Below are 14,866 nucleotides of genomic sequence, written 5' to 3' on the forward strand. Positions count from 1 at the left end.
TCCTACCCTCTATTCATTTTAAAATGGAATCAATATTATTTACCCTACCTGACAAAAATGCCCTATGCTGCACATAAAATTGATTCAATATCAGCAGGTAGTTATCAATGAATGCACTTTACTGTGGTAAATGAACACAATCGATACTCAGAAATGTGTGTTTTGTGGTGTATGAACAAAATGCAACTGAAGTGAGCATTGAGTCTTGCTCAAAATATTTTAGTTCTTCTGCTAGGTTTTACACAACAATTTCTGTTCGAGATTTTAAATTTCACAGCTAATACCATTTACTGTAAAGTAACCCTCAGAAACAATTAATCACTGGTCCCATTATGAACTAAATATTTCTGTCCTCTGATAAAGCCTATAATGGGCAGAATGACAGGCACGAAGTTAAAAATCTAATGTACAAATCTTATTAAAATGTCCCCACTTTTCCTTGACAGACTCTGCTCTTTGCATCGTCAGTGATTTCTGAGAGTAATTTAAATTTAAATTTTTTCATTTTCAAAAAATCATCTTTTAAAATGAACAGTGAGTTGAAGGGGGAAAAAATTCACACGTTATGGATAGCATGAAAAGTAAAATTCAATATGCTCCATTCAAAATAGAGATGTTGGATAGACACCTAAATTTACTGTAATGATATCCACAACATTTCCATTTTTCATTTGATTAATTGGATCAGTTGATTATACTGTTCTTTTTGTTCCGTTCAATCATCTTTAAGACATATACAATGTGTATTCAAAATCATAAAAAGAAAATCATGGCAGAATTTTTGATGCACTTTTGCTGTTAACTACACAAAAAAGCCAGAGTCTTTGGTTAGCTAAATAATTTCACTTTGGATGTTTCTTAAGCTAAAAAAAAGTCCAAGGGGGAGATTTTCAAAGCCACAGTAGGATGTAAGTTCCCAGCTCCCACTGACATGCACTGGGTGGTGGATGCCGAGCTGCCCTTTGTGCCTTTGAAAATATCCCCCTAAATTACTACAAGCCTACAGCAATATCTTCAAGGCAGCCCGTTTTTCCACTGAAGCCTTTACCCAGCTTGGTGTGCTGTTCTCTTAAGCCACATGTAATGTCACCTTGCATCTTGGACATTCCCTGCAGCAATCATTTCCCTAGCCATTGAAGTACTGATCCTTCCTTCTGGCAAGTTTGTCAACTTTCACAGATATTGAGCAGGCCTGGTTTTATTTCACAGAAAACCTAGGGAAGTATATTGCTGTAAATCCCTTCCAGAGTACAACTGTTCATAGACTTTACGGATGATTTAATAATGAAATGTTTCTTTCGGTAAGAAGCAAGCAAACAAACAAATTGCTCTGTTTAATTGGGGTAAATACTGATGTATTTTATGTATTTGTTTCTAAAGAAATGTATTCCAATTTTATACATACTGGAGCTATATAGCTCCTATCTGGTGTAATCAACTGAACGCCGCATTTTCTTTTACTTTGTGCACCTTAACAGGCCAATATCTGAACTGGTGTTTGCCTTTTCATCAAAAATGTGCAAACCAATTACAACTTTAGAAGGAAGTTTATTTCGCAACCAAAATACATTTTTCAAATTAGACATAAAAGCTGGGATTGTTCTGGTGTGCAAGCTTGGGGGAAAAAATGTTCCACGTGAAAAACAAGTATAATGACTTGGAATGCTGCATTGTCTTTCTTCCCCCAATATTAGCCTTTCACCAGGCAGTGTTCCATAATATCTGACTTATAACATTTTGTGTCCTATTAGACCTTTCTTTACTCGCTTAGAATTGAGCTCCCATAATTGCCTCAGGAAATTACATCAACACTATTTCACTGTAATTTTAAAACCCTAATATAAAAATTAAATTGAAAATATTATAGCTAGTATTCTACATTTGAGATGTGTTTCATCTAAAATACTGATACAAGCAGAAAAGAAGCTTGCATAATTTACATTTTGACTGCATGTGGTGACAAACTGAAATCAATACAAACATAAGCTCAATTCAGAAAGCTACTGTAACTGCAGGAGTCTCCAAACCCTAGGGTTTGCCCATGGGGCAGCAAGGTAATTTAAGGTGACACTATCAATTCAACCACTACTATATAGAAGTAATTCATTTTTAGTTTAACATTTTGTTTCACTCTGCCTGATCTGGTTTTTACTTTACATTATTTTATCTGGATTATAAATTTCTATATAGTTGCATAGTAATTCCACAAATTCATTTAATATTTGAGTAAATTCTGTTATGATAAAAATCAGTCTAAGCTGTCATATCACATGCATCACCTTAATATCTGAGCTCTCAATGCAAGAGCACCTCTCCAAGTCAGCTAATTGCTTAACAACTTTTATAATCTAAAATTAAGTAATTCTCCTTTGCTGAGGAATCATGTTTTGTTTTTCAATTTTTTTTTTGCTCTTATAAGGTTACTTGTGTGGATGGAAAGAATTTTGAAGGGGGGGGAGGTAGAGGGAGAAGCGTTTGAACAATGGGGAAAAAAAACTCAGATTCTTCCTTTCGCTCACAATCAGCAACATTAGAGAGAGGCAGTGATACAAGTTTTGACTTTGACATGTTCCTTTTTAGGCATCTCCAAAAAAAGTTCTCTGATAATATGAGTCACCTATTGTTAAAACACTAACAGTTCTATATCCCTTACAGCCAGCTAACATTTACATTCAGCAATACTGTTATGTTGGAGCCAAAAAGGGAAGGGCGGTCTTATGATTAAGGCTCTGGGTTCAATTTCAGGGGCTCTGCTACAGACTTCTACTGTAAGAGTGGCCAGGTAACTTCTTATCTCTCTGCTTCAGTTTCCCTGTAAAATGGGGATAACAATGCTTCCCTACCTCTCAGTCGTGTTATGAGGATAAATTCATGAATGTCTGAAGCACTCAGACGCCACAGCGGTGGGGATTATATCAGGTAACATTTTCCATTCTGGAACACGGCCTCTCCTCTGCCTGGCACATTCGGGATTTAGAAAATGGTATGGAAGCTTTACCAAGGAGAGAGAAATACACAGGATAGAAGAACATGATTAAATCAGCTGCTAATTAGAATAGTTGTACTATGTTGGGACAACTGCTTGGGGCAGCGTCTTCCCAAAGGACTGTTCTGCAGAGAACTGCAGGTTGAGCCTGTGAGTAAACTGTACGTTTACAAAGCTGTTGAGGGATGACCTGGTGGCAACTTCACAGATTTTCCCTGTGGCAGCTGGGTCCTTTTCTGCCCAGGATGCTGCAGTGGAATATATTGAATGGGTTCTGATCCCTTTTGGATGCAGTGTATCCAACCAAAGCTGTGTATCAATCTGATCCATATATGCTTGAAAGATTTAGTTTTACAGGCAGAAGTAGGCTTGGGCTGATGGCTTGAACTGAAATGGGAATTGATCCATTTCCTGAACTTTTGCTCTTCTCTAAGGATTTACAAGTCCTCCCTGGAGTAAGCAGCAAACACTCTGGTTGAGATTCTGATGATGCTCTGGCCATTTTACACTAGGTAATGGGCCAAAGCAGTACAAAGCTGCTCTAAAATCTCTGCATCTGTCCAAAGGAAAATTTCCCTGGACACAAATTGAGCAAGTCATCCACATGGGGGGAGGGATAGCTCAGTGGTTTGAGCATTGGCCTGGCTAAACCCAGGGTTGTGAGTTCAATCCTTGAGGGGGCCATTTAGGGATCTGGGGCAAAAATCTGTCTGGGGATTGGTCCTGATTTGAGCAGGGGGGAAGGACTAGATGACCTCCTGAGGTCCCTTCCAGCCCTGATATTCTATGATTCTATGTTGTATTCCAAGCACTCCTTCAGAAGCCTGGACATAGGGGAGTATGCCAAGGGTGTGGCAGAAGCTGGGAGGGGCACATTGGGGTGGGCCTACAGTACAGAGTGCTGGGAGATTCTGGACAGTGGTGCTACCCATAGCCTTCCGGACTGTCGAAGGCAAAGCATAGACTCTCACCCTCCATCTTGTCTGTGTTGTCAGTCACTACCTTTTCAAGTGTCTCCCTTAATATTTCTCCAGAGGGCCTTGAGGTGCAAACATATGTTTTTAAACAATTATTCACTGGCCAGGGTTCGAACTAGAGCTGCTGATGTCTGGGCACTAATTTTGCTGCCATGGTCCGTACAGCCTCTTTGATGGAATCTATTCATCCATCCATTACAAACATGATTGCAGTTCTATGGTTCGATTATTTTCGGCTCAGCATACCAGGACATCAGGAGCTTGATGAAACGTATGGTAGCTACCGAGACTCTGAGGGCCACTGACAAGGCTTTGAAGTCCTTTCTGAAAGTGGTCTCTATTTTTCTGTATGTGGAGTCTTCAGGAAAATAGCTCCCTCCTGCCAGAGTAACAGCATGCTTCACCAGGGATTTTACTGCAGAGCGCACATTAAGAAACATAAAAACAGCATCCTTGATGCTCTGACACCTTATAAATTGAATGACTTGCAGACTTAGGATTTTCTCTCAAAGAGAATTCTCCTATTCCTCTCTGATGACTTCCCTGTAGGAAGAATTAAAAGGGATTGGAAGAGGAGTTTTCGCTTGTTCTCCTGCTCTTCCTCCTCATCCTGCTGAATCTCAAAGGTAGAATCACCTTGCGAACCATGACTTCAAACACATGCGGGGAGAAGAATTTTATTTCTCTGGCTCAGAGTTATCATGGTCTAAAGCACAGACCGTGTGCTCCTTCTTTCAGGGAGGAGCTGGAGCTAGAGCTAGTAGAAGAGGGTCAGGGTCTGGAAGGCCTCTCAGCCTTTTTCTTATTCTTTTTGGCTTTTTTAGATTTTTAATTTGCTTTTGTCATTTGGATAGAAGATTCTGATTCCTGTCGGGATTGGCTTGATGCTTATTCCTAGATGATACTCCATCAGGCTAAGATCCAAAAGTGAAGTGAAGTTCAAGCTCCCATCCACCGCTTTATAGGACATTAGTTAGAAAGGAAATGCAGGGGAGTCTTGTGAGAACCCAGATACCCTTCCTGAGAGGAAAGTGAGTTGGACAGGATACCAGTCCCCTTCCCAGCAGACTCCTTTATCCACTTGGGGACCAGAAAAGGGGCTCTGAAATTTTTCTTCTTAGAACTGGATGGGACCAGGGGGAAGGCATTTGGGAGAGTACTTGGGCTTACCCCCAACTGGTCTCTGATTGGAGCAGACTGCCCTGCTTGATAGGTCCCAGATACTGAGGGCTGACAAACCCTTGCAGAGGTGTGTCTGGATGTGACTCAGCTGTGGATGTAGAAACTCTCAAACACCATCCACATTCAGAAACCTTTCCCCTGGCAGAACATGGTGCATGCTGGGAGCAATGCTTACAGAGTTCCCTTCTGTGGCCCCAAAGGCTCTCTTCACAGGTGGACTATTGATGTGTTGATCTCAAGGACCAAAAGAATTAAAGGTGTTATAAACTCTTTCACTATTAAACAGTGTTAAACAAGGTCTGGGGTCTAGTATATGGGAGACCTCAGCCTGCTTAGCAACACAGCAAACATACCATTAAAATCCTTTTAACCTTTTATTAAAGATATAGAAAAGAAGGGAAAACAGGTAAAGCATTTGAAATGTAAAGTATTAAGTAAGGCTTTCATTTTAACATGTCTTGCTCCGTTTAGCTGGAGAGAAGTCTAGAAGGAAAACCCCCTTGTTTGACCATCTCTTAGATGGTATTAAAGATGGCAATAATTGTCCTCTAGGGGAAAAGAGAATACGTTAGTGGAGATGGGCTGGAGCTGTTGCTGCTGCTGTTAAAGCCTGATCCCCTTTCATCTCAGAAGGTGTTCAGGTTTCGGCTGGAGCAGAAAGGGAGCCACATCATCTGGATCCTTCTCTGGTCCAATCCAGTCAGGATCTCTCATGACCAGCGCGACGAAGGCCCAGGGCCTCAGGAAAAGGTGGCAGTGGCAGCCATGATGGTGAAGCTCACTCCGGTAGCTCTGTCTGTTCTTCTCTATTCTCCCCCAAGGTCTCTTTCCAAAAAGGGAGTGATGGGTGGAATTGTCCATCCCCTCATTGTTTTGCCCACCAATTAGGTCTAACAGGCCAATTTTGGTTCATTAATTTCCAGATCCACATCTTCTGCTTTTACGGAGCATAATATAACTCAATTTTAACATAAATTAAGTTATATCAGTAGGCTTTTTGTTTGTACTAATTTAGTCTGCCTGTCCTCTTTTAGTACCTTTCCCCATCAACATTCATTATTATAGGTTACTGGGACATTTTATGTGAAATTTCACATACTTTTTACAGTTGAGCTCACAATTAGAGTAAATGTGTAGGCCCAATTATCACAACATACCTTCTCATCTTTGCTTGCTGGGAGGAAGATAGGAACAAGCAGAAGAAAGGACCTCAGCAGTAGGTCCTGTTCCATGAAAAATTTTAGGGCTAGGAGTGGGTTTTTTGTTTGTTTGGTTTTGTTTGAATCTCCAAATTGTGCTCCCAGTGAAGGAAGTGGTGGGGCTGATGGTGGGGTTTGGGAAGGGAGTAGTATAACACTGTTCATCAACTACTGTCCTGAAATTGACTTTAAAAGCCTGGAAATTAAAAGGAAAGGAAGGGGAGAGCTGAGCTACTGCTTTGTTCATCTGGCCAGCACCAAAGAATATTAGGAGCAATTGTTTGGGACATATCCAGTCCTTCCTTTGTAGCCCAAGCCAGCTTTTCATCAATGGAACACAGGTACTGGACACAATACTTAGTGGCTGGAAAACAAACAGTATAGAAATGTTTATAATACCTAAAAAATAGAGTACTTATGGGGTGAGGGGTGTACAAACTCTTCTCAGAAAATTTCTATTTTTGTGTGCTCTGACTCTGCATGTAGCCTCTGCCCATTATCCTTATAATAAAGCAAAAAGCCAAGATTTCATGAAAAGTTTCAATCAGTTTTTTGAGATTATATTGTCAACTTGCTAATAATTTAAACTAGTGACACAGTTCTTTAAGCTGAAGCTTCAGTTTCACAAACAAAAGCTAGCCACCTGAGACCACAGAGGACAGGATATGAGCTACTTATAGCAACTCTGAACCAATGAACAAGAATAGCAGGAAAACTGCCTTTTTTTTTCCAGCAAAGGCCTTTGAAGTAAACTATTTATTAAACATTATAATACTCAAAACAAAAATCTTTGAAGGCAGGTTATCCTCCTCTGCACCATGTCCCATTGTGAATGAATTGCTTCCTTTTCCTTTTGGGACTTTTTTCATTTGTGAAACTGACACTCAAATCATTCCCCTAAACTACTCGAGTGAGCCATTACCTTTGGCAATAGGATTAATCTATCCATCAGCACACAGAACATTAAAAATATTTGTAGTTAAACTATTCTAACATCACTGTGATATAAGCAGCCATGCTGTTTCTCAGGCACTGTTATATAAATACAATAAATAAAGTTCCTCTTGCATGGTAAAACAGCATTAATTAATAAGTAATGATGAAATGAAATCATTTGAAACAGGAGCAAGAATTCTAATTTTGAGACTTCATTTTTCACTTTTTAATTAAAAAAAAGTAAAACCTACCACTAACCCTTTATTTACGACTATGCATGGATTTTCTTTGTTGTTCTGATTAAAACATTTTTCTCTCTCCCTCTCTGCTGGATGAAGTCACTTTCCTGTACAACATCACCATAATCAGTGGAATCACATCATATAGAATCACATTTTCAAATATATGTGCGTGGGTTGGGGTGCTATAACTGTACATATCTAAGTTATGTCATGTGTGTCAACTGATGTGCACACACTCACTGAATATTTCCACATACGAATGGCCACTTACCTGGCTGCACATCCATACAATCACCCAATGCATACTGACTCGTACAAGTGGTAGCTGCACAAATTTATATTCACATGCAGACATAGATACATCTTTGAAAACCTGGCTCTTATTATGTGCACTAAAAAGAAGTCTTTGACGCAACCGTTAATAACCATTTGTGCATGAGGAATTCTCTGTCCAAAGCCTGGAAATGACTCATAACAAGTGAACTGAAACTCCCACTGGGCCAACATGCATGCCTGCATAGTAAAGATGTCACTGATGAGCTACAGACAAATCCGCAGAAAAAAAGTCTATAGTTCTATCAGTTGACGGAAATAACTTGCTCAGAGTTAGAGGCAGTGGAGAAACCTATCACAATAGTGGCCTTATTCTGAAAGATGTTAAGCACCTCCAACTTCCACTGACTACAATTGGTGGGAGCTCAGCACTTCTGAAAACCAGACCACAGAAACAGCCTAAGTGCTTGTGCCTTTTCTTATCTAAGGGTCAGATTCTGCAATAAGGTACTACTCATCGAGCAATCCCATGTTCTTCAATGGGACTACTTTGTGGAGTAAGGTATTGCTCAGCATGAGTAAGGGTGGTAGAATCTGGCTGTAAGCATTTTAAATCTGTTTCCTTCCCTTTCCTGTAAGGTCCACTCTTTGGTATGGTATGGTAATCACAACATAGTAAGGCTGAAGAAATAATACTAAATACACAGGCCAGATACTTAGCTGGTGTAATTTTTCATAAATAGATTACTTCAATAGAGCTATGATGATTGATACAAGCTGAGATTCTGGCCTAATAAGAATTTGTTTGTTTTTGTTTACTCATATGCTGCCCTATGTGTGTACCTAGATTTCATCAGGTACACACTAGCATCACCATGAGATAATGTGACTGCTTCTTTTATCATGGGAATCTATCATCTCCTTCATCTGGTACGGTTAGTAGAATTGGGCATAGGCAAATGACATATGCTTACAGCCAAACTTGGAGGTCCATTATGAGCTATGATGGCCAGAGGCCTTCATGATGTTAGGGAGAACTTTGTTAGTCAAGGAACTTTGAAGAGCAATAGCTCCAGAATGTGGGAGCTCATTTTCTTTGTCTCCAGAACTCGATTTAAATGTAATGCTGTATGAGAGGTTGCTGTCCAATCCCTCTACCCTGCGTTATAATTGGGCCAAAGAAAGTCCTGCACCCTGGCCTGCAAGAAGAACTTACTGGGATTTCCTGCAGCTTAGATGACCCATAGAAGCCTGGGGCTGCCCTGGAGGTCACAAATAGTCCTGGCAATATCTTTTGAACAGTGCATAATAGTTGAGAGTAACATCTTAATTTACCTAAACTTTTGCATATCCAATATAACATGACACTGGCAACGTGGTGATTCATTGACAATCTTAATCTTCCCCCTGAGCAAGCAATGGGAAATCTGGCACACTCATTCATTTCGAGCCACAGAGTATGGAGGAGGAGAGGAAATCCCATATCTGACTTTTGTCCTTTCTATTAGAGGACATCAAGAGGTCAATCAGTAGCATTGTCACTTTGTGGATTAAATCACTGAGATCCAGACTATTATTTTGTGATAAGGGAGCAGTGTCTCAAGGAGATAAATGATAGGTCTTCTCTCACCTCACATCTACACTAAATAAACTTACATCAGCATAACTAAGTTGCTCAGGAGTGTGCAAATCCACACCCCTGAGTGATGCAGTTATACCAACCTAACCCCCAGTGTATACAGACTACGTCACAAGGAGGGCTTCTCCTGTCAGCATAGCTACCACCTCTTGGGGAGATGGATTAACTACTCAATGGGAGAAGCCGTTCCATCAGCGTAATAGCATCTGAAGTGGTGCCTCTACAGCATTTTAAGTGTAGACCTGCCCTCAGTTTCAGCCAGTGTCACTTATTGGGGTTCTGGGGGATTAGCAAGTGAATCAGATTCTTGTTCCTGGCTGGTGAAGCCCAGTAGCACTAGGTTCTCTTTAGAGGTGCAATGCAGACACTTTTCTTTAAGAAGAAATGGTTATAAAGCTGTTCAAGAAATCATCACTTGACATTAATAATCTTGTTCATTATCAACATGTAGCCAATCTTTATTTTTTGGGGAAAAGCTGTTGACAAGGTAGAATCAGGATAAATTTGATGAGTCCTGGAGATCTCAGATTTCCTAGATCCTAATCAAACAGATTCTGGATATGGAACTGAAACTCTGCTAGAGACATTGGTTGAGGATCTCCTGGTGACAGATCAGGATAAAAAAAAAAATAGTGTCCATGTTGACTCTTACAAGACCCAACTCAGGAAAGCATGTGCTTCAATGTTTTTCTGAATCAGGGCCTTAGATCAGTGAGCTGCCTCTAATACCATTGACCATGAGGTGTTGTTGATATGGTTATAGTCTCTAACATGGGTGGATGGACTCTTAAGTGGTTCCATTCTGGTATTTTTGAGAAATCAAATAAGTTTATTTGGTGCAACTGCTCATCTATCCCGAGGGATGTCTCTTTTATGTGGGGAACCACAAGGTTAAAAACCATTATCCTTCCTATTCAACTAGGAGGATTAGATTGGCAGTGTGTCAAAAGAGGGGTGGTTACAGCAGGTCTCTTGCCTGGCCTACCCCAGTAGTTCCAGTTCCCTGTAGGTCGCTGTCTCAACTGAGCACAGTTTGCTTTTATATCTCCCTTCAGGCCTGGTTCTCAGTCCTATGCTCCAGCATGATGTAACCCTCATGGTCTGGCAGGTAAACTACATGCATGTGAAACTGAGTCCAAAGCCCCTTAGAAGGGGCCTGTTCATCCTGGCACAATGTAGAAATAAACAGAGAAAATTGGAAACTTTTGTAGCCAAAAAGGTAGCTGAGCTTAGCAGTGGATGAATTCATTCATTTTTTGTTGTTGTTTGTTTTGTTGTTTGTTTTTGTAAGATTACAATGACTTAATTTTACACCCCTTTTTGGTGTTTTGATTTCTTTAATATAGTTAATAAAAAGTGTTTTGGCACTTTACAAAGCCATCCTTCCAAATCATGCATTGAGCATCAAGAAGACTTTCACACTTCAAGAATGACACTTTACTTAGCCCATACAAAATACTTCTCACAACTACATATTCTATGGAAGTCGTATATACATAGACCTCTGTGTGTTTGTACATTCACACACATATATATATAGATATAGATATATATACACTTTCTGTCAATACTTGAAATCAGTGACGCCTTCCCTTCCTACCTTTTTCTAGAATTCCCTGTTTATCATTTGTAAGGGCCCAATCCTGCAATGTGTTGAATTCCCTGAACTTGTGTAGGGATCAGTCAAATTCTCACTGAAGCAAGAGAGCGCTGGCATTGACTTAATCGGGAGTAAGATCTGTTTCTGAATCCTTAGGCCCTGTTTTTGTACAGTGCTTTGAGAGCCTTCTGGATGCTAAGTGTTATATTAGAAATGGACGGCGGGTGGGGGGGGGGGGGAATCAACATATCAACATCAGTTGACCACAGGGGTTTTTTTAATAGACCATTTCTAAAGAGAACAACACTTACTCCCCATCACAAATACAATATCACCAAAGTACAAAAATGTGTTTTCATTGTCCCCAGGAAACAATGCCGGGTTGGGATGGAGATTAAAAACAAGCCACTTCACACCAGAACAAAGTGCAGATTTTCCAGTGGGGTTATGACCTAAAGCAGTAGTGTCACAAAGCATGAAAAATCCAGAAGTCTTGATCTGCTGAGTCACTAAGCCAATCACAAAGGCAGAGCATGTTTAACAACAGTATTTTGGAAAATTGGTGTAGACAGGCCAGGTGTTCAATGAAAAATAGAATGTAATCTAGGGGTGGGCAGAAGTAATTTACATTAAAAGGTTATAATGGACATTTATTAAAACAGTTACAGTAATGAAATTTTATTCATATTTGTGTCACTTATGGTCATATTCATTTGGCCTACTCTCTGAGTAAGATACTACTAAACATGAGTGAGGTGGGCAGAATCTGGCCCCTAACATATTTTTGGCATAATTTTTTTCATATGTTTGAACTGAGTTTTGAAATGAAGCTAAACTAGCTCGTTAAACCATTTTCAGATGCTGTTTACATCACCTACTCCCCTTTTCAAAATTCATAATAGCATGATTTCATTAATTTTCATAAAACCTTATTTCTCATTCAGCCAGTCAACTTGATTTTAAGTGCCCCTATCTCAACCTGAAAATCAGCAAAATATAAAATACCATCAGCTGAATATTAAAATCTCCCACTGTGATAAATAGAAATATGAGGGTTCAGACAGAGCCAGATAGATTAGTGCTCACTTCCTATTCATTACGTGCTTTCAACTAGCAGAGTACAGTTCTATAATTTGATGGAAAAAATATTATACTTTTAAAGCTATTTTTCCAAGCTGATTTTCTCAGCCTATCCCTCTCCCTCCCTAAAACAAATGACTCGGTGTTATTAGATATATAGAGAAAACAGGACTATCCTATAAAACTCAATTAAATAATCCCAGTGTTGCCAGGAATATATATTTTTGTCATCAGGAGAAGCACCAAATCACAGAAGAAAAAAAAACAACAATGCTGTTAGACATGCTACTTGCTTCAGAATTTATTTCCATTTCACTATGGAGTCAAATGTCATACTGGTAATTAAACTTTGACTCCTGTTAGCAGCTGTATTAATGTGGAGTTAGTCCCAGAGCAGCACTACCCAGCTCTGTTGTTGGGGTTACTCCCAGTGCTAAACAGCACGTTTGCTGACCAGCACAGGAAATCCCTCTCCTGTTCCTTGAGTTGAACCAAAGGGCTGGCAGAAAGAAAATATCTGAAGTATTCAGAACAAAACTGGACTCAATCTACCCCTTTCTTAAGCCACTTCCAGATGCCACAGCTTTATCAGGATGTAGAGGCAATTACATTTCCCTGCTTTGAGTCCAAAGATATATTTTGGTAATCAGACAAAAAATAAAAATATACTTTTAGCATAGCTTTTTCCCATTCAGTGAAATCCTCTGTTGGCTCTGGATATCCATAGACTTGGTAGTTGGGACTGGAGGCTCTTTATATTTTGTATAAGCCAAAAGTAGCTATGGATATGCTGAACCATTAATACCCAAATCACTGTAAGTGCCTCCTTTAAATAGGAGAAGTGTGAGATAGATAGATAAATCTAAGGATAAAAACACACTATCAGCCTTATTGAATACTGGTGTAATGGCTGTTCCATAGAAATACCAACTCAAGTACTTTATCCTTGAAGAAATAAGATAAGGGTTATATTTCATATAGAAATTGGAAATTAGCATATTGTGGTGTCTCTTACCATACATCACTGACACTAACACAACTGAAAAAATACACTATTTTGGATTGTGAAGGAATCCATTTTAACAAACCACAAGGAATATGAGACAACCATAGGCTCATGTTAACTCACAATGCAGATGCACAGGCACTTCAGGTTACAGAGTAGGTCTCACAATATATTAACTCAAGCAAACATAGGTAGCTGTGATGATACCTGTCACTTCCAGGTCATTTAATGTTATGTACCCACACTATGCCTGTAGATCTTTCGGTAGCATCTCTTGTGAGCAGAAACTGCAGTCTATTTCCTCACACATGACCACTACCCAGGCTGTCACTCATACTTGTTTTACTTGCCTTGGGTCAGAGTACATGGTACTGATCTCTTTAAAAACATCAGACGATATTTTGTCCCCAATATATTATCTAGAACAGTTACTCTGGGGTTTCTTGACCAAATTAGGCTTTTAACTATCTAGTGATATTACATAAAGGAAAACATACAGAAAATAAAGAGAGTAGCTTTTAAACCAGGGGTCAGCAACCTGTGGCAGACGGCTCGCCAGGGTAAGCCCCCTGGCGGGCTGGGCCGGTTTGTTTACATGCCGTGTCCGCACGTTCGGGCAATCATGGCTCCCACTGGTCGTGGTTCACCGTCCCAGATCAATGGGGGCGGCGGGAAGTGGCGCGGGGGCGAGGGATGTGCTGGCCGCCGCTTCCCACCGCCACCATTGGCCTGGGGCAGCAAACCGCGAGCAGTGGGAGCCGCGATCGGCCAAAGCTGCAGACGCGGCAGGTAACAAACCGGCCCGGCCCGCCAGGGGGCTTACCCTGGCGAGCCGCCTGCCAGAGGTTGCCGACCCCTGTTTTAAACACTCCATTTTCCCCAGTGGAAAGGATCTGGGAACTAGCACATTAAACTTAGTGGTACTATGCATATTGCTTTTCTTAGGGAATAATGGAAACCTTTGCATCTCTAACAGCATCATTTCTTCTCTCTGATCCTATAAGGCAACATGTTGCATTTGCTCCAAAATAGAGTTTCTTCCTCGCCTGTCTCTGAAACCTGCTTGTAACTGGCTCCTACATTTTTGAAAGGTTATTCTCCTAGGGAGTGACTATCTCCTCTCAAGATCCTGCCTGAGTAGTTTCAGGCAATTTGTTTATGACTCAGGCTAATCCTTCCTGGCTAGTCACCTTCCCTTTCCTTCCCTCACTTGCTATTATCTTTTAATAGTTGAACTTACCCTATATGTCTAAGTCATTAGACAACTCCTTTCCGTGAAGGACCGGCTAAGCAGGAATTCTTAAAGGCAATTCACGTTCAGTTAGCCCCACATGCTTATGTTTCAGTGGGTGACAGGACTTTCCTGACTTCAGGTATGAACCGAGTGTGGAAGTTTTCAGCTTAGGTAGGTCAGAAGTACAATTCTCATGCAATAAAATACAAACTTAAAAATCATGTGCATCTTACTCATGTAAGACCTTGTTTTCCCAACATTAAGCTACCATTGCAAACTTTTTACTTCCCCCACCCTGCTCTACCCACATGCCTGAAATGTGCTTCGGAGCAGAGGGGTGCTCTCTGGAAATACAAGATAGCGAAGTTTCTATCCGCATACAATCTTTGGCCTCTCTGCTGAGACTGCAAACAACAAGGCCAACCAAAGGATGGTTATTGGATGGTGATGTGGACGCCTGTCCAGTAAGAAATCAGAGAGAGAAATCACCAATGCATTTTGCACAGGTCACT

At 40.4% G+C, this 14,866-nt stretch overlaps 1 protein-coding gene across 7 annotated transcripts in view; it reads right to left on the reverse strand.

Annotated features, from left to right (window-relative positions):
* PCCA (propionyl-CoA carboxylase subunit alpha) overlaps window positions 1-14,866 on the reverse strand; it is a 387,774-nt gene that overhangs the window by 38,252 nt on the left and 334,656 nt on the right. For 2 of the 7 annotated variants that reach the window (XM_065592325.1, XM_008164110.4), the window contains one exon: window positions 5,507-6,708. The exons of the other annotated variants lie outside the window; for them this stretch is intronic. In XM_065592325.1, the coding sequence (XP_065448397.1) occupies window positions 6,307-6,708 (402 nt within the window). In that variant the 3' untranslated portion in view covers window positions 5,507-6,306. Of the gene's footprint in view, window positions 1-5,506; window positions 6,709-14,866 lie in introns of those variants that run through there. 7 annotated transcript variants of the gene reach the window in all.

The sequence above is a fragment of the Chrysemys picta genome, chromosome 1, assembly GCF_011386835.1.
Source record: "Chrysemys picta bellii isolate R12L10 chromosome 1, ASM1138683v2, whole genome shotgun sequence".
NCBI classification, from domain to species: domain Eukaryota; kingdom Metazoa; phylum Chordata; order Testudines; family Emydidae; genus Chrysemys; species Chrysemys picta.